General features: G+C 59.4%; 1 protein-coding gene across 2 annotated transcripts; it reads right to left on the reverse strand.

The window, feature by feature from the left end:
* Window positions 1-686: 686 nt before the first annotated feature.
* Window positions 687-17,325, reverse strand: NRTN (neurturin). Of its 2 annotated transcripts, none has more exons than XM_053966152.1 (3): window positions 17,265-17,325; window positions 2,824-3,097; window positions 687-1,505 (listed from the first exon to the last, which is right to left on the reverse strand). In XM_053966152.1, exons 2-3 carry the CDS (start codon window positions 3,068-3,070, stop codon window positions 1,057-1,059), a joined length of 696 nt encoding a protein of 231 aa, XP_053822127.1. In that variant the 5' UTR covers window positions 3,071-3,097; window positions 17,265-17,325; the 3' UTR covers window positions 687-1,056. The 2 variants fall into 2 exon arrangements, with proteins under 2 accessions (XP_053822127.1, XP_053822126.1); XM_053966151.1 differs by lacking the exon at window positions 17,265-17,325 and adding an exon at window positions 9,920-9,986.
* Between the last annotated feature and the right edge of the window lie 1,747 nt (window positions 17,326-19,072).

Below are 19,072 nucleotides of genomic sequence, written 5' to 3' on the forward strand. Positions count from 1 at the left end.
AGCTACAGAGAGAAGGATTCAACTCCCACCCTGGGGCAGCACAGGGCACCTGACACACCCTGAACCTGTCATGCACCCCAAAACACAACCCAGGTGTGCAGCACACCCCAAAACACAACCCAAGTGTGCAGCACACACCAAAACACACCCTGAGCGTGCAGCACACCCCAAAACACACCCCGAGTGTGCAGCACACCCCAAAACAGAACCCAGCTGTGCAGCACACCCCAAAACACACCTGGATTGTGCAGCACACCCCAAAACACAACCCAGGTGTGCAGAGCACTCCAAAACACACCCCGAGTGCACAGCACACCCAAAACCCACCTGGATTGTGCAGCACACCCCAAAACACAACCCAGGTGTGCAGCACACCCCAAAACCCACCTGGATTGTGCAGGACACCCCAAAACACAACCCAGGTGTGCAGCACACCCCAAAACACACCCTGAGCGTGCAGCACACCCCAAAACCCACCTGGATTGTGCAGCACACCCCAAAACACAACCCAGGTGTGCAGCACACCCCAAAACACACCCTGAGCGTGCAGCACACCCTGTCCAGTACCACACAGCACCGGCACTGCTCACAACACCCCCTGCACATGCCACACCCCCGTGCCACACCCCCGTGCCACACCCCCGTGCCACACCCCCGTGCCACACCCTGGCACAGAACCCCTGGCACGTGCGGGTCCCCCATGGCAGAGACACCTGCACTGCACCACGCCCTGTGCAGGTAACGTGGCCTGTGACACGCGTGACACGCATGACACGCGTGACACGCAGTGCAGCCCGTGCACGCCGAGGGCTGGACACGCCCTGTGCACGTTGCACGCCCACTGTCACCTCAGCAGGGACCTCTGGGCCACCCGCAGAGGGGACGACAGCCTCAAGCCGCCGTCACCGCTCCAACCGCCTCCGCCACGGCCGCGGCCACGTCTCTAGTCCTGCGCGGCCGGCGGGACGGTGACACCGAGGGACACGCCAGCGGCTCAGTCTCTCCTCCTCCGGCCACTCCAGCCTCCATCCCGGTCCCTCTGCCCGGGTGGCCCCGTCACACGCAGCCGCACTCCTTGGCCGACAGCTCGTTGACGGTGTAGTAGCGGTTGTAGGCGTCCAGGAAGGACACGTCGTCGTCGTAGGCCAGCGGCCTGCAGCACGGCCGGGCCCGGATCTTCTCCTTCCGGATCTTTCTGCGGCTCCTCATGCTCTTGAGGGAGAGGTCGTAGCTGCGCACGGCGGCCTCGCAGGTGCCGCTGCAGTAGCGGAACAGAACCGTCTCGTCCGACTCGTAGCCCAGGCCCAGCTCGCTGACGCTGACCTCCAGCTCGCGCAGCTCGCAGGGTTTGTGGCGGGCGCGGGCGCGTTTCCGGCGGCTGCCGGCGCGAGGGAACAGCGGCAGCTCGTGCCCGCCCGAGTTCATGGCCTGGCGGTAGCGCTCCACCAGCGCCGAGATCAGCTGGCGGATCTCGCCCTCCGTGTAGCTCTCCAGCAAGGCGCTGTCTGCAAGAGGAGGGGACGCCGTTAGTGGGTGTCCCCATGGGGGGTGGAGGTTACTGGGCTGGGTGGAGGTGGCCTGAGGTGGGAGATCCTCCATGGATGAGGGTCTTGGGATCCTCCAGGATGGAGGTGCCTTGGGGTGGGTGGATAACCTCAGGATGGAATTGTCTTGGGGTGGGTGGATAACCTCAAGATGGAATTGTCTTGGGGTGGGTGGATAACTTCAAGATGGAATTGTCTTGGGGTGCATGGATAACCTCAGGATGGAGGTGCCTTGGGGTGGGTGGATAACCTCAGGATGGAGGTGCCTTGGGGTGGGTGGATAACCTCAGGATGGAGATTCCCTACAGTGGGTAAACATCTTCCAGGAAGAAAGTTCCTTGGGGTGCATGACTCCCAGGATGGAGATTCCCAGGGTGGGTTAACATGCACCTGGATGGAGGTCACCTGAGATGGGAGATCCTCCATGGATGAGGATCTCAGGATCCTCCAGGTGCCTTAAGGTGGATGGCTGATCCCCAGGATGGAAATTCCCTGAGGTGGGAGGACATCCCCCAGAATGAAAATTCCCTGGAGTGGGTGAATATCCCCTAGGACGGAGGTCCCTTGGGGCAGGTGGATTTGGGGAGAAACCCCAATAAATTTGCTATTTGCACTGTTTCACTATGGTCTGGGGGCCCCAAGACCCCAAGGGCTGCCCCTGAGACCCCAGGGCCAGCAGCCAACACACAAACTGTGCCCAGCCACTGCTGGCAACACCCACATCCCTTTGTCCCAACCCTAAATCCAGGGTTATTCCAGCTCAGCTCTGTAGGAGGCACAGGAAAGACAGAGGAAAGCGTGGTTTGACAGCTTGTCATCGATTTCCAAATTTCCACCCAAAAAAAGCAGTTCCTCTGGTTTGGAATCAAAACAAACACGTGGGGATTTCCAGCCCTCAGGGAGCACCGAGGGGTGAGCAGGGGGAGCTGCTGCCGTGCCCTCCTCTTCAGCTCCTGTTTGACATTTTCCATTTGTAAAAAATAGCATGGAACAAAAAAAAATTTTAAAAAAATTACCAAAAAAAGAGCCATTTGGAAGGGAATAAAAGCAGCTCCTTTGCTGGAACTGAGCTGTTTGAATTTCCCTCTGTGGAGAGCTGCTGTGTTCACACCAAAGTTTGGTGCTCAGTGCCTCCTTCTTGCCCCAAGTTCTTGTTTAGACCCTCCTAAAGGGAATGTTTGGATGCAGGAGAGGGCAGGGAATGACCCCACAGGGATTTGGGGGATCTTTGGGGTGGCGGGGGGAACAATGACCCCAGGATGGAGGAGCAGGAGCTTACACTGGGCCAGCAGAGAGCCGTGGCGTTGCAGGGCCCGTGGGGATCTCCGCGGAGCCGCCAGCAGCGAGGAGGAGGAGGAGGAGGAGGAGGAAGAAGAGGAGGAGGAGGAGGAATCCCGTGAGGAAGACGGCGAGGAAGGCAGGGGGCTGAATTCCCGGCTTCCGCTGAACATGTCTCTACAAACTAAAATGGATAACACGGAACTGAGGAGCATCGATGCAATGGCTGCAAACTTCCATACCTTCATCTTAGAGCAAGTCAGAACATTGAAACTCTGCAAAACAGGCAAAACAAACATCCTTAATGTGTGCCCCGAGCCCCCGGAGCCCCTTCCTCCCTCCCTCCCTCCCTGTGGCTTGGGATGGGGGATCCTTCCTGTGGGATCCCCTTGGCTCCAGCTCCTCCCTTCCCAACACCAGCACGGTGCTGAGATGGGAAACTGAGGCACGAGGGGCAGCCCGGGGATGTGCTGGATTGGTGGGAAAGGTGGCTTGGGGTTGGTGGTGGCAATGGGGATGAGGTGGCAGCAGTGGGGGCGAGGTGACACCACTGGGGATAAGGGGACACCAGTGGGGATGAGGTGGCACCAGTGGGGATGAAATGGCAGCAATGGGGACAAGGTGGCACCAATGGGGATGAGGTGGCAGCAATGGGGACAAGGTGGCACCAGTGGGGATGAAATGGCAGCAATGGGGACAAGGTGGCACCAATGGGGATGAGGTGGCAGCAATGGGGACAAGGTGGCACCAGTGGGGATGAGGTGGCAGCAATGGGGATGAGGTGACACCAACGGGGACAAGGTGACACCAATGGGGACAATGTGACACCAATGGGGACAAGGTGACACCAATGAGGATGAGGTGGCACCAATGAGGATGAGGTGGCACCAGTGAGGATGAGGTGGCAGCAATGGGGACATGGTGACACCAATGAGGATGAGGTGGCAGCAATGGGGATGAGGTGACACCAACGGGGACAAGGTGACACCAATGGGGATGAGGTGGCACCAATGGGGACAAGGTGACACCAATGGGGAGGAGGTGGCACCAATGAGGACAAGGTGACACCAATGGGGATGAGGTGACACCACTGGGGACAAGCTGGTGGCCTCATCCCACCCCTTCCCAACAAACACAGCTGCCCTGGCAGGTGGGCTCCTGCTGCCCCTCCCTCCATCCAGGTTTCCTCGCAGTGGCTGAGGACAGGGACACTCCTGTCACCCCAGGGACACCTGGGGACACCTGGGGACACCTGGGGACACCTGGGGACACCTGGGGACACCTGGGACACCTCTTCCCCGGCGCGTTCCCTTGGGAAGCAGAGAGCAGCAGGAGGAGCCCCTGGCTCTGATGGGTTTGATGTCCCTGTCCTTCCACCTCTTGGCTCCTATATTTTTTTTCAGCTCCTTGCAAACTCCAAATATTTTTCCTTTTAAAATAAATTTTCGGGGGTGGGGGGATGTTAAAAAAAAAAAAACAAAAAGAAAGGGGAAAAAAAGGACAAAAAGAGAAAAACACAATCCCACTTTTATAGTATTTACTGGGGGGGAAATTTTTGTTTTAAACTGGAATTCGACAGGTTTGCTTTTATTTTTATTGTAGAAAACACCATGAAGGGCTGTGACCGCCCCCTCATCACCACATCCCTTGATTTTATGGGATGCAGATAATTCCCTGTCCACCAACAGGAATGAGGTACCCTGTAGGTTACAGGATCATTGCAGGACCCAGCCAGAGTCTAAACATTTTCAACGTTATAAACAATGCCAAGACAGAAAAAGAATCGTTTGGCCTTATAAGGAGGGAAGAGGATGGAATCCCAGCGGGTCTGGAGCGGCGGCGCTGGCCTGGACACCGGGAATGGGAGCTGGGAGAGGCTGCTGGGAGCACTGGGAGCACTGGGAGCACTGGGAGCGCTGGGAGCACTGGGAGCACTGGGAGCACTGGGAGTGCTGGGAGCACTGGGAGCACTGGGAGCACTGGGAGCGCCGGGAGCGCTGGGAGCACTGGGAGCACTGGGAGCACTGGGAGCACTGGGAGCACTGGGAGTGCTGGGAGCACTGGGAGCACTGGGAGCGCTGGGAGCACTGGGAGCACTGGGAGCACTGGGAGCACTGGGAGCGCCGGGAGCACTGGGAGCGCTGGGAGCACTGGGAGCGCTGGGAGCGCTGGGAGCACCGGGAGCACTGGGAGCGCTGGGAGCACTGGGAGCACCGGGAGCACTGGGGGCACTGGGAGCACTGGGGGCACTGGTAGCACTGGGAGCACTGGGAGCACCGGGAGCACTGGGAGCACTGGGAGCGCTGGGAGCACTGGTAGCACTGGGAGCACTGGGAGCACTGGGGGCACTGGTAGCACTGGGAGCACTGGGAGCACCGGGAGCACTGGGGGCACTGGGAGCACTGGGGGCACTGGGAGCACTGGGGGCACTGGTAGCACTGGTGGCACTGGGAGCGCCGGGAGCACTGGGAGCGCTGGGAGTGCTGGGAGCACTGGGAGCGCTGGGAGCGCTGGGAGCGCTGGGAGCGCTGGGAGTGCTGGGAGCACTGGGAGCGCTGGGAGCACTGGGAGCACTGGGAGCACTGGGAGCGCTGGGAGCGCTGGGAGCACTGGGAGCACTGGGAGCACTGGAGGGGAGTGGTGCCAGCCCCGTCTGCTACCAGGTCTCATCCCATCAAGCCAAGGGAGAGCCGGGCTCCCCATCCTGCAGGAGAGTGATGGAGGATGCTGGAGGATGGATGGAGGATGGATGGAGGATGGATGGAGGATGGATGGAGGAAGATGGAGAGGGATGGGAGAGGATGGAGGATGATGAAGAATGATGGATGAGGATGGAGGAGGATGGGAGAGGATGGAGGAGGATGGAGGAGGATGGAAGAGGATGGAGGAGGATGGGAGAGGATGGAGGATGATTCAGGAGGATGAAGGAAGATGAAGGAGGATGGAGGATGATGCAGAAGGATGGAGGAAGATGGAGGATGATGCAGGAGGATGCAGGAGGATGGAGGATGCCAGGTGTGTTCACATCCACGTTCATCATCCTGACAGGACACTGTGGGAATGGTGATGGGACACAGGGAACAGCTTCCCACTGCCAGAGGGCAGGGATAGGTTGGATATTGGGATGAAATTCTGGCTGGGAGGGTGATGAGGCCCAGGAATGAATTTCCCAGAGAAGCTGAGGCTGCCCCTGGATCCCTGGAAGTGTCCAAGGCCAGGCTGGATGGGGCTTAGAGCAGCCTGGGACAGTGGAAGGTGTCCCTGCCCACGGCAGGGGGTGAGACCGGATATTTAAATTCCCATTCTGGAATTCCATGATAGTCAGGTGCCTTCAGCTCAGATTTCACCCTGGAAATAAGAGCAGGAGCAGGGAACAGGCACTAAAAATTCCCTGGCATCCAAACCCTTCCCAGCAGGATCAGTGCTCAGTGGTGCAGGACCAGGAAAAGCCCAGTTTGTTCCTGGACAAAATCAGTGGAAATGAAGGATTTGTGAAAAACCAGCAGCCCCAGGGGAGGGTTTGGGGGGGGAGAGGACACTTTGTTCTGCTCTCCAGGAGGACAAACAGCTTTTAACAGCTGAGGTTGGGTATTTTGGGAGACGAATTCCACGGTGAACAACCAGCAGTGGGATCACACAAACCCCTGAGCTGAACCTCCATCACCCAGGGGGGCTCAGCCCCCTTTGTCCTGCTCGGGGGAGGAAAAGGCTGGGGCTGGAGCAGGGCTGTGACACTCGATCCCACCACCTGAGAAAGGGCCTCTGGCTTCTTGCAGGCCCATAAAATTTTAGGAGAGCGGTTCCAGCCTCGCTGCACGTCCCATAAAAAAGCCTCCCATTCCGGCAGCCAGAAATCCTGGCCCCCACCCACTCGCCTGTGACCTTTCGAAAGACTCAAATCCCAGCTCCAGTGTGCAAAACAATAACAACAAAGTTATTCCAGGCTTTGCTGTTGGTTTCTTTTGCTCTAAAAAGCCCCAGACCAGCCCTGTCCAACCTGGCCTTGGACGCTTCCAGGGATGACGGTGTTTCCACTTGTTTTTCCTGATAAATCAAAATCCAGCAACTCCATCCCCACAGACATTTTTTTGCCCACAAAAAGTGGAAGGTTTGGGGTTCTCTGGCGTCCTTCACTTTTCACACTCTCACTTTTTCCCCTCGCTCTTGTTTTTCAACCCCACTCCCCGTTTTTCCAGCAGACTCTTGGGATTTGTTTCCGATATCCACAGATTCCTCAAAGCTCACAGAGTCATGAGGTGAGGGAGAAAAGTGAATTTATTATTGTTTTTTTCCTTAAATCCTCCTCGCTGAAGGGTTGAAAGAAGGAGACGCCAAAACTTTCAGCGCTGATGCTTCAAAGCAGAGGACCCAAAAGACATTATATTCTAAGTGTGCCATAAATTTTCCGTCGATTCATGTTTCCGGGCATTGATTCATTATTTTCCAGAGCCCAGCCTCAAGAATGGATGAAGCCACGGTGTGGCCGAAGGATTTTTGGCAACACAAAACACTTGGAAAGACGGAGGCCTTGATGGGACATCAGAGAGAGCTTCCACCTGCCACACACTGTTTATTTGAGTGCCTTACATGGGAGCCAAGCTGCTTTGAAATCCCGGCTCCTCGTGACTCATCCCGCAGGAATTAAACAATTTCCATGGGCAGCAGCTCCGGACGCTGCTCCTCCAGCAGCAGCTCCAGCTCAACGCCTGGTCCTGCTCACAGGATGGGGCTGGGTTGTCCTGGAGAGGGTGAGGGTGGTGGAGAGACAGACTGTTCCCAAATCTGCCTCAGATCTTCCCCAAAACTGCCTCAGACCATATGAAAAACTCCCTCAGATTTTCCCCAAAAATGTCCTCAGACTGTCCTCAAAACTCCTTCAGATTTTCCCCAAAACTTCTTCAGATTTTCCCCAAAAACTTCCTCATATTGTCCCCAAGATTCCTTCAGATTTTCCCCCAAAACTCCTTCAGACCTTCCCAAAATTGCATCAGACCTTCCCCAAAATTTACCACAAGCTCCCAAAATACTTTCTTGGGGACTGAACCTTCCCAAAAAGCATCGGTGTGTCCAACACTGCTGGCCAGGGCAGGTGCTGCACTGGGAGGACTGGAACCTGCAGTGCCCCTGCATCAAACTGGTCTCAAAGTGCCAAAACTGGCCCCAAAACGGGGAGCACTGAGAGGAAATAAAAGCCCCTAACCCTGATCCAGGTGGACCTGTTGGATTTTCCTGCTCTTTTGACAGCAAGTGGGTGCACAAAGGAGGGGGAAATGCCCCTGTTTCCATCTCCAGCTCTGCTCTGGGGACAAGGGACACCTCATCCCCGCTGGCAGCGCTGCCAGCACGGCGCTGGCACAGCCTCGAGCTCTGAATGCCAACCCCAGCAATGACCACGAGGCATCCTCAGCTCATCCCTGCTCCTCCTCCTCCCCCTCCAGCTCTTCCCAGTCCCCCTAAGCAGAACCAGAGCAGAGCGTGGGACACATGGTTCTGCTTTGCCTCAGTGAAATCCAGCCCAGCAGCTCCAGAGCTCTTCCTCAGCTTCCCCCAGTCCCCCCCACAAAGGGCCGACCACAAACCAGGCACAGTCACAGCCCTGGGATGCAGCCCTGCTCCTCTGGGAAAGGTTTGGGGTGGAGTGTGACCCCAGTGAGGGAACTGGAGCTGGGCCCGGACCCACGGGATGGAGGGGAGGGAAATGGGATGGGGGAGAGGGGAATGGGATGGGGGAGAAGGAAATGGGATGGGGGAGAGGGGAATGGGATGGGGGAGAAGGAAATGGGATGGGGGAGAGGGAGATGGGATGGGGGAGAAGGAAATGGGATGGGGGAGAGGGAGATGGAGTGGAGGAGAGGGAGATGGGATGGGAGAGAAGGAGATGGGATGGTGGAGAGGAAAATGGGAGGGTGGAGATGGAGATTTGATGGAGGAGAGGGAGGTGGGATGGGATGAGAGAGAGTGAGATGGAATGGTGGAGAGGGAGATGGGATGTTGTGGGGCAGGAGGAGCTCCAGCATTCCCAGAGCCCCCGGGCTGAACACGCCAAACGCCCTCGTTCCCACGCTGCCATGACATTTACGTTCGAGCTGAATTACGGCGGGTTTGGTTTACATCTCTCCAAACAGCTGGAGAGCAACAAACCCACCCCAACCCCCTCAACACGGTGGAAATCATAAGGAAGAGCCTCCCCCACGGAGCTGGTGGGATGGGGATGGATCAGCCAAGGGCGCCCCGTGGTGCTGGGGTGGTGGCCACGCCAGGTCGTGGTTGGAGAAGGAAGCCTGAGGAGATTCCATCCAACGGAGCAGCTCTTGCTGTGGCCACATCCAAATTCCCACCAGTCCATAGAATCACAGAATCCCAGACTGGTTTGGGCTGCAAGGGACCTTAAAGCCCATCCATGGCACCCCTGCCACGGGCAGGGACACCTTCCACACCTTCCACACCTTCCACACCTTCCACACCTTCCACTATCCCAGGCTGTTCCAAGTCCTGCCCAACCTGGTTTGAAATTTTCCCTCATTTTGGATTTGGCAGAGCCAAACCAGCTCCAAGGAGGAGGCACCAGGACAAGGCAGGGATTTGGGGACACTGAGCCATCCATATCCACATCCCAGGCACCGAAGGGCATCATCTTTGGGAATGAGCAGGCACAGGACCCCTCAGAGCCCCTCAGCACAGCCAGACCCCGCACTGGGGTGCCTGTCCCAAATTCCCAAATCCCAAAGCCAATGGGAACAGAACAAATCCTGCCAGAGAGGGGTCCGGGAGCTCTTCCAGGAGGGAAAGGCGCAAAGGGAAGGAAAATCCCAATGTGTGCCAGGGCCAAGGGGCACCTTGAGCCACCCCTGCATGGCAGGGAGAGAATCCCGTGCCCGAGCCGAGCCCATTTGCCCGGGCAGAAGCCAAATCTCCCGGGATGGAAATCCCGGCACGAGCGCAGCTCCGGTGGCCCCAACCCAGAGACCCCACGGCCACGACCCCCCCCCCCCCCCGTGTCTCCCCACCCCCAGGAGCTCCATCCAGACGCATTTTGGGGCTGGATTTGTGCACGGAACCCTCGGGGCAGCCACCGGGGCGGTGCTGACCCGTCTCACCGTGTCCCGCGGGGTCCCCGTTCCCTCCATCCTGCACGGCGGTGGGATGCGGGGAAGCTGCCGGCCCGCAGGGATAAATCCATGCCCTGGGAAGCTGCAGCGGAGCCTTTGATTCCTTCCCCGGAGGTCTCGCGTGGGCTTTCATGTCATTAATTATCGGGATCCGCAGCGGGCGCCCGGCGGGAGGAATCCCTCTGGATGCGGAGCCGAGCGCGGGGATTTCTGTCCCCCTGCTGGGACCAGTCTGGGACCAGTTCAGTCCCAGTTCAGCTCCGGCTGGGCTCAGCTCATCCCTGCAAGGGCAGATAATGATTCTGCTTGCCCTCCAGCCTCGGCTTCCCTTGGTTCCCCCCCCCATCCCCGTCCCCGGCACTCGCCGGGACACGCCGCAGGCTGGGAATGCAGCTGCAATATAAATCAGCAGGAAATAAAAGCGTGGTTTGATGCAGCACAGCTCCCTGCAGTGTCACCCAGCCCGGCTCGGGGACACCTGGGGGTGTCTGTGCAGAGCCTGGGGGGACACCTGGCCGAGATCTGCCCCCCCGACACCCCCCAGCTCTGAGAGACAGCATTAAACCCTGAGCATTTCGGGGATATTTATTCCCTTTCCAGCTAAAAAGCAGCCAAAGCATTTAAAAGTCGTTGTGGGGTGGGCATGGGCGGTGTGGCCTGAGCTTGTGCTCCCAGTTTGTGCTCCCAGTTTGTGTTCCCAGTTTGTGCTCCCAGTTTGTGCTCCCAGTTTGTGTTCCCAGTTTGTGCTCCCAGTTTGTGTTCCCAGTTTGTGCTCCCAGTTTGTGTTCCCAGTTTGTGTTCCCAGTTTGTGCTCCCAGTTTGTGCTCCCAGTTTGTGCTCCCAGTTTGTGCTCCCAGTTTGTGCTCCCAGTTTGTGTTCCCAGTTTGTGTTCCCAGTTTGTGCTCCCAGTTTGTGTTCCCAGTTTGTGCTCCCAGTTTGTGCTCCCAGTTTGTGCTCCCAGCCCAGTGTCCCCTCTGACCCTGCAAGGTGTGTGACAGCCCCGCCAAGGTCACCGAGGCTGCAGCAACCCCAAACCCTCCCTAAGCCGATTCCGTCAGGTCTAAGCAGCAGCGAGAGCCGCCCTTCACGGAAAGAGGTGAGTAATTAGAGATTAATTGCTGATAAAATTCCTCAGGGTATTGCCCGGGGGCCGCAGCGGGAGCGGAGCGTGGCTCGAGGTGAATAACACCAAAACGGGGAATGAGGTGGGGATGACTGCAGGAAAACTCCCTGCAGACAGACCCCTTTTGCTGAAGGGCAGAAAAAAATCAAATTATATCGCTTGAAATCCCACCAAAACCAGAATGGTTTATGTGGCCACGGAGGAAATCAGGGATAACACCAGCCAAGGACCCCCCACCCACTGCTGGGCGCCTTTGGGTGCTGCTGTGCCAGTCTCCTGCACGCCTGATGCTGCTTTTCCAGCCCAAATTTTCCCTCTCGTGCCAAAACCTGGACTCTGAATGTCAATTATTTTTGGATCCGGAGCGATGCTCCCCCCCCCCCCCCCCCGGAATTAATAAACCTCTCGATGCCAAAAAGGGGTGGTTTGTCAGAGGAAACTAATTACTGTGGCTTGTTTGAACAATCCCAGTGCCTCGGGAAAGAGGGTTAAAAGCTTAAATTTTGGCAGCGAGACGGAGCCCAGGCCCCAGATGTGCTTTGCTCTGGGCCCATTTCGACACCGCTGGTATCTGAGAGCTGCCTCAGCTGTGCTGGGGGCAAAATCTCCTTTTTCCCAAGAAAGGAAAAGCCCTCGGTGGGATCAAGGAGAGAGAAATAGGCCAGAGGCAGGAGGGCTGCCACGACAGGGTCACCTCCCACAGCACAGCTTGGCCACTTTCCTGTTTTGTAGGGTTTCCTCCGTTGTGGATTCCCCAAATCCCTCGGGGAGTTCAGTGTGCCGCAGGGTGCCTCAGTTTCCCCCTTGGAAAAACACCTTGAAGGACTCCAGGTATTAATTCCTGGTTTTCCCGGGGTTCCACCACTGCCTTTTCCACATGTCTCAGGTGTGCTGGCCCGATCCCATCAGCTCCCACCTGAATAATTCCCATTCTCATCCCCGGGGAAACAGATCCTGCCCTGACCCAGCGTTCCTGCAGGATGCAGGGTGGATGGGGCGGGCCGGGAGGAGCGCTGGGCCGGGGGAGGCGCATCCCTGCGGAATGAGCATCCACCCACATCCCTCAGCAGCCTCCCGAGCGGGCAGCACAGGTGATGCCGATGCCGAGCTGGGAATTCCCCCTGTTCTTCCCTCTCTTCTCCCCCCACAGATCCCGGGCTCCTGGCTGCACAGAAGGAGCCAGCTCGTCCTCCGGGGATTAGGGCGCTTTGCTGAGGGCACCGAGACCCGAGCGAGGTTTGCAAATCCAATTTGCACTAAACCCTTGCAGTGGGTTTTGGCTGGAGCAGGGACTGGGATCCCATTAGGATTTACCGTCCGACTCCAGCGGCAACTGCCAACACATTGAAGCACTTAGCGCTGCTGCAGAGAGAGCAGATGAGGAATTCCGCCCGGGACGGCAACAGCGGCGAGCTGGGAACGGGGATTTCAGCCAGAGGGATCCCAGAACTGGGAGATGCTTGGGAGAAATGGGGCTGGAGGTGATGGGGAGAGCTGGAGGGTCTCCAAGGGGCAGCAGGTTGGGTCAGCTGGATCTTTGCATGCGGAGATGGCGATACCGGGGGGATGGACACGTGCCTGAGCTCTCCTGTCACTGCAGGGAAAAACTGCTGGGATCTCTCCTTCCCACTGGGAAGAGCCACATGGTTTCCTAAAAAGCAAAGTTTTCTCTCTGCTCCCATCTCAGATATCAGTGGGGCGGGAGAGCTGTGGCCACTCTGCCCTTCCCACCCCGCTGGCCTCTCCCAGGGCTCCAGCTCAGACCCAGCTGAGCTGTGGGTAAAAGATTGGCATCGTTTCTCCTGGTGCCATAAAAACACCAATTACAACTGGAACACGGCCACACAAATCCTGCCCACACTCCTGCAGAGGAGCTGCCACCAGCAGCGAGGGGAGGGGCAGGTGGCACAGACAGGGACAATCTGCACCTCTGCAGGACCATTTTCCACCTTTCCCAGACCAGAGGCTGCTCAGAGCAACATGAAATTCAGGAAAGTGCTGTTGGAAGATAATGGCACGGCTGAAGAACTCCAGCAAAACACGGATTGGGGCATTTCTCTGTCACTGCCTGTGGGAATGGGGCTGGCAGCTGGTCCTGCTGCAGCTCCTGTGCTGGTGGTCAGGGACAGAAAACATCGACCATCCTCAGATTCACAGCCCAGAGCAGCTGGGGCTGCCCCATCCCTGGAAGTGTCCAAGGCCAGGGCTTGGAACAACCCGGGAGAGTGGGAGGTGTCCCTGCCCAAGGTCCTTTCCAGCCCAAACCATTCCATGATTCCATGACCTGCTTCTGGAGACAGGTGGGGTCCAAACCTCCCCCTCTCCTCCCCATCCCTCCTCTGTCAGGGAGATGCCACCACAAGCAATGCTTTGCCAGGACACAGCTCTGTCCATGCTCAGAGGGTTCACACCACCCAAATCCTGCCTGGATCCTTCCAACCTCTCCTTTTCCCTCCCCAGACTTCTCCTGGACACCAAACAGGTGGGGTTTTGCCCCGGTTCAGGGTGATGCTGTCGGTGCCCAGCCTGGCTCAGTAGAGCTTTGCTCCTCCTGCGTCCTCCTCCAGCGCTGGCACCGTCCCTCCAGATGGCTCTGAGGAGCTGCTAAGCCTCAAAAATGTGCTTTTAATAAGCCAACACCACTTAACGAAGACAGCAGCTGCCCTGTTAAATCAGAGGCCATCCCTTCCTCCGGGGAGGATGGGATGGGTGTTCTCAGCTGGGACCTTCAGCAGTAAATGTGCTTTGGTTCACTCCCAAGGTTTGGGCTGGCCTTGGCATCCCCCTGTGCTGCACCAGGACACAGCTTTGGGAAGGCAGCAGAGAGGGAAAAACCCAGGGAAAAGCACAAAGCCGCTCCAGCACCTTGCTGGGAGCATTCCCTGCCTGCTCCTCCCAGCACAGCTTGGGGAGCACAACCACTGGGATGGACCCTGCAAGGATTTGGGATTTTGGTTTGCAGACCCTGCTCCACTCCAGGGCACCAGGGTCTACCCTGTGTCACCGTGCCATCGGCCACCAGATGCCATCAGCAAATCCCACAGCCCTGGTGGGAGTGACAACAGCAGCAATAAATACACCCTGGGCTCCCAGACAGCTCCTTCAGCCAAAATGAACATTATTAAAGGCAAAAAGGCCCCCACAAGCCATGGGGCTTGGTCACTTCTGCATCACTGCCATCGCCAGCAAGACCCAGACACAGCAACCACGGAGCAAAGTTGGTTTTCTCACTGGGAAGGACCAGGGCTGGGTTTACAACCACCTCTAAACCAGGCCAGGATTTAATCAAGGAACTCCCTAAAACCTGGAGCCACAAAACCAGGACCCTGCTCCTGAATCAGCTCCATCCTCAGAGCCCGGGAGAGCTCCGGGATGGGATTCATCACCCTGCCCAAGCACCACTGGTCCCTGCAAAAAAAAGCTGCTGAAACGGAGAAAAATGCAACTCCTGCTTTGGATTATTGCAGCCTGGGAGCGATGCTGGAGGAGGAACTTCCCCTCCTGGGATATCTCCTGCTGCGGGGCCGCCGACCCCTCGGAGCTGCCCTGCCTCCCTCCCCTCCAACACTGCGCCTGGAGCCGGTTCAAAGGGAGCCTCTGCTGAGGGAAAACAAATTAAATGTGGTTCCATCCGAATGAAAACACCCCAGAAAGCCGGCGCTGATGCGAGTGGCATCGCCTGCGAGGGGCTGGCGCGGCCTTTGAACGACGGCAGGAGGAAACGCTTTTCGGAGAACACCACGGTGGCAACGAGATTGTTTCAATTTAGCTCTGGGATGCCGGGCTGCAAAGTGAGCCTGTTTTGGGTTTCGTGAGGGAGAAGAGATGGGAATGGAGCTGCTCGTGGCATTTCCCTTCCCACGGCGGGCGCAGAGGGGGCGGCTTCGCTCCGACGCGCTCGCGATGCTCCGTGCACGAGAGCAGCGCTGCGCCACGCCTGGCACGGCCAGGAGGGAGCTTCTCTTCCTCTTCCCCAAGATTCACAGGGAAATGCTACTCCAGACTGGCCAAATCCCAGAAAAATCTGAGTTGGGTGGGATTTCTCCAGTCCAAGCCATTAATGGTGGTGCTGGAGCAGGTGGCTCACCTTGACCAGGAATCTGGGCCATCCCCATGGCTGCGCTCCTGGGGTGCCAAGTGATCCCAGTAAAACAAACCCACACCAGTTAAACAAGCCCACACCAGTAAAACAAGCCCACACCAGTAAAACAAACCCACACCAGTAAAGCCCTCACCAGTCCTGTACTTCCTCACCTCCTGATGGCAACCCACACAGGGCCTTCTCCGCTCCCCTCAGCATCTCCCTCGCCCTGCTGGGTGCCATGAGCTGCTCCACGGGCAGGGGTGACACCAAGAGGCAGCTGCCAGCTCTTTGTGCCCCCCAAACCCACCCCTGTGAGGGCAAGGCCTGGCTCAGCACGACAGGGTGGGGAGAAGCCAGGGCTCTGAATGCCACCCCCACCCCCCCCCATGCTGCACTGGGGACAGCCAAGGTGCCACCTGCTCTGGGATTGGCTGGGCTGTGTTTAGGGCTCATGAGAGGTACCCTGACCTCAAAAAGGGGATATTGCAAATCTTACATCCACCCCTGCAGACCCCCGAAGGTGCGAATCAACCCCAAAGCTCATCCTGGAGCCCCCACGCCCGGCATGGCCCAAGGGGGCTCCAGGAGGGAGGTGGCCGAGCACGATGTGACTCATGGCAATGCCATGGGAGGGCACCCAGTGCCACCACAGCCGGGCCCAGCACCACCCACTCTTGGCACGGTCACCCGGGGGTGCCCGTCCCTTGCGCCTGCGTGTCCCCCGGGCTGTGCCACAGCAAACCGGAGCAGCTCCTTTTATTTCCAGCGCAACCACGAGGCCTGGAAGGTGCCGGGCTCTGCCCTTGAAAAGCCCGGAGGAGCCTGGCCCCGGTGCCACATCCTGCTGTGAGGTCGCCGCCGCCGCGCACGGGCCGCTGGCAGAGCGGGAGGCCCAGCCCGGCGTTCCCGGGATGCGCCACACCTCCCGTGCGCCTTCCGCCGGGCAGCACCGGCCCGAGCCGGCCCTCCGACACCCAGCGCTGCTTAAAAACCCGGGATGTAGGAACGGGAACGTGTAATCCTTCCCCCCAGCCCCGGAGCTGCGGGGACGGAGGCGCAGGACGAGCCCGGAGCCCGGTGGTGACACCGAGGGCGTTCGCACCGGGGCACTGCCACAGCACGGAGCAGATCCGAGTGCGGCATCTGCAGCTGCCACAGCGGGCAGATTTGGGTCGGAACCAAAGGGTAAAAGCGCTCACACACCCTAAAATTCGGCACAGAGACGCCCCTTCCCTGCTCGGTTTCTCTGCCCTGTGCCAGGCAGAGGCTTCTGCCGCTAAAGCCAGGAGCAGCCGCGGCCACGAGAGGATGAATTTGGGATCCACTGGGATCCTGCCTTTAGATCGGGGATCTCAGCACACAGCCAGGACTCACACGGCGCCTCCAACAGGCACCAGCCCCTTCTCCCGCTGGGATAAACCGTGCCCTTCACCCGGCGCCTGATTGCGGAGCGGCTCCCGGAGCGAGGATGGGATTTAAATCAGTGCTGGCTACAAGCTACCATATATGTGCAATAAAGACACCCGAGGTCTGCCTTGTTTTGTTAAAGCCTTCGGAGAGACCGCGGCGAGAGGGGGAAATTCCTTCCCTCGAGGATGGGGGGAAAATCACCCCCCAGCCCCAGCGGAGCTCTGGACATGGTCAGCACCAGCGGCGCGGCCGGGGCTGGGAGAAGGTGACGGGGCTGGAGATGCCGGCTGGAGATCCTTCCGTTCCTTAAACTAATATTTAGACAGGACTCATCTCCTCCCTCCCGCGCTCCCGGAGCCGTCCCGCGCCGTGTTTGTGTTCCTGCGTGGCGGGACGGGCTCCAAGTATGAAGCAAAGTCCTGCGGCGGCCGCACAGGCCGCCCCGACCCCGGCACGCTGCTGGCTCCCCCCGCTCCCCCCATCCCCGGGGGACCCCGAAGGCTCCGGTTCTGCCCCGTTCGGCGGTGGCAGCATCCGACCCGCCGGGCGCGGGCGGCGGGGAATAAACAGCGGCGAAGCCCCGGGGTTGAGAGCGGCGGAAAGAGGCTTCACCGGGACCCCCGGAGCCGCTCCCGGTGCCGCGGGGCAGGAGCGTCCCTGGCCGGGCAGGTGCCCGGGGCCGGCGCTGCCGAGCCGGGGCCGCCCGCGGCGCTTACCTGGACGCCGGGCCGGTGCCGGTGCGCAGCGCTCAGCGGCGGCTCCGTGCCGGGGCCGGGGCACGCGTGGGGCCGGGGGTCGCCATGGGCGAGCGGCGCGGGGCTGGCGTGGGTCTGGCTGGGCTGGAGCGCGGCGGGGGGGCTCGGCCACCGCCTCCTCCCGCGCCGAGGGGCGGGTTTGGAGCCGGCCGGTTCCCCCGCCCCGCCCGGTCCCGAGCCGGGCTGCGCTCCGGTGCCGCTGCCGGTGCCCGTCTCGCCCCGGTGCCTCCCGGTGCCGGTGCCGCTGCCGCCCGCGCCCCGCAACCAGACGAGTCCGCGGCTCCCCCGGAGGAGGCACCGGCTGCTTCTCGCAGCGGAGCCGACGGGGCCGCCCGGCCCCGCCCCGGTCCCTCCCGGTGCCGCCCCGGTCCCTCCCGGTGCCAGTCCCGCCCCGCCCGGGCTCAGCCAGACGCGCCGACACTGCCCCGGTGCTACCAGCCCCGAACCCCGGTTCTGCCCACGGCATCACCCCCTTCCCCCTGTTTGCCACCCTTGGACCCCTCGGCGCTGCCCCTGGACCCGGTGCCCGCCGCGGGCAAGGGGCAGCCCGGGCTCGGTGCCCAAATCTCCCCTCGCAGCGGTACCCAACGCCCCCGGCCATGGGCGCATCCCTCCCATGATCATTGGGGGCATTTTGAGGCCGGGCTGAGCAGGGCACGGCGGGGCCGTCAGCAGCTTTCCGGCACTGTCACCTCTGGGTTTTCCATCGGGGCTTTCCCCACCCGGGTTTCACAGAGGGAGGGCGCCGGGAGTGCGGCAGGATCGGCGCCTGGCACGGGACAGGCTGGAGGTCGATGCCAGCCGGGACAGGCTGATGAGTGCCTGGGAGATGAGCAGTGATTTTTCACTTTCTGTGTGAGAACCAAATTGCTTGGGTTGGATTCATGAAGTCTTTGAGTTGCCTAAGTTGGAAAAGCCCTCTCAGATCGTCAGGTTCAGCCATTCCTCCACCCCTGTCCCCCAGGGCCTCTTCTGCACATCCCTTACATCCCTCAGTGGTGACTCCACCATGGACAACCCTCCCAGTGAAGAAATGGCCTTTAAGGCCCCTTCCAACCCAGCCTTCCAAGTCAAACCATTCCAGGATTCCGTGAGAAGTGCTGAGGAGAGGCAGGAGACCAGGAGGTTCACCGAGCTGCTGATCCTGCAGCATCTCCCGTGGCCATGCCACGTCTCCCGTGGTTTTGGTTCCTCTCCTCGCTCTCCCATCTGGAAATCAGGAGGTTGCTTTGCAATGTGAGTGCTGGAGATGCTGAAGACACCCCCAAAAAAAGGCAAATCCGGCTCTGAGAGGGGTGCAGGTGCCCCTTGGAGTGAAGCCAGGCTGGGCCAGACCTGCTCGGGCACTTTTCCAGAGGCTGCTCCTGGCACGGGGATGCTCAGGGAGTCAATGGCTGTAGGAAACAGAGGGATCAGAGTTTAGAGAGGAGAGACTTAACGCTCCCTAAATGCCTGGCTCCTTCCTTCTCCCATCTCCCCGGTGTTTGTTTTTGCAAGTATTAATACGCTGGGACTGTTTCCTTTAGCACATGTCGGGGCTGGAGGGGTTCACCGAGGGCTCTGGGATCCGGGTGACCTTGGCCCATCAGGACACCTTCCCCGGAGTGGCCCAAGGAGCCTGACCCATGGCTGCTCCAGCTCCCCACAGCCCTGGCAGGAGCCAGGGACCCCTGGCCTGAGCTGCAGGGTGCTGCTGGTGGGGTGGGCAGCAGCGCTGGCGCTGTGGCTCTTCTCTCTGGCATGAGGAGGGTTCACCTGGACGTGTCCAG

This window comes from Vidua chalybeata, chromosome 27 (assembly GCF_026979565.1).
Source record: "Vidua chalybeata isolate OUT-0048 chromosome 27, bVidCha1 merged haplotype, whole genome shotgun sequence".
Lineage (NCBI taxonomy): Eukaryota > Metazoa > Chordata > Aves > Passeriformes > Viduidae > Vidua > Vidua chalybeata.

What these genes read in the sequence shown, in the direction of transcription:
- NRTN (XM_053966151.1), bottom strand. Translation starts at nt 9,949, where the DNA reads ATGGAGGGAACGGGGACCCCGCGGGACACG. An exon ending in CGGGGACCCCGCGGGACACG is followed by an intron (nt 3,098 to 9,919) that starts GTGAGACGGGTC and finishes CCTGTTTTGCAG; the next exon opens with AGTTTCAATGTTCTGACTTG. An exon ending in CGGCTCTCTGCTGGCCCAGT is followed by an intron (nt 1,506 to 2,823) that starts GTAAGCTCCTGC and finishes CTCCTCTTGCAG; the next exon opens with ACAGCGCCTTGCTGGAGAGC.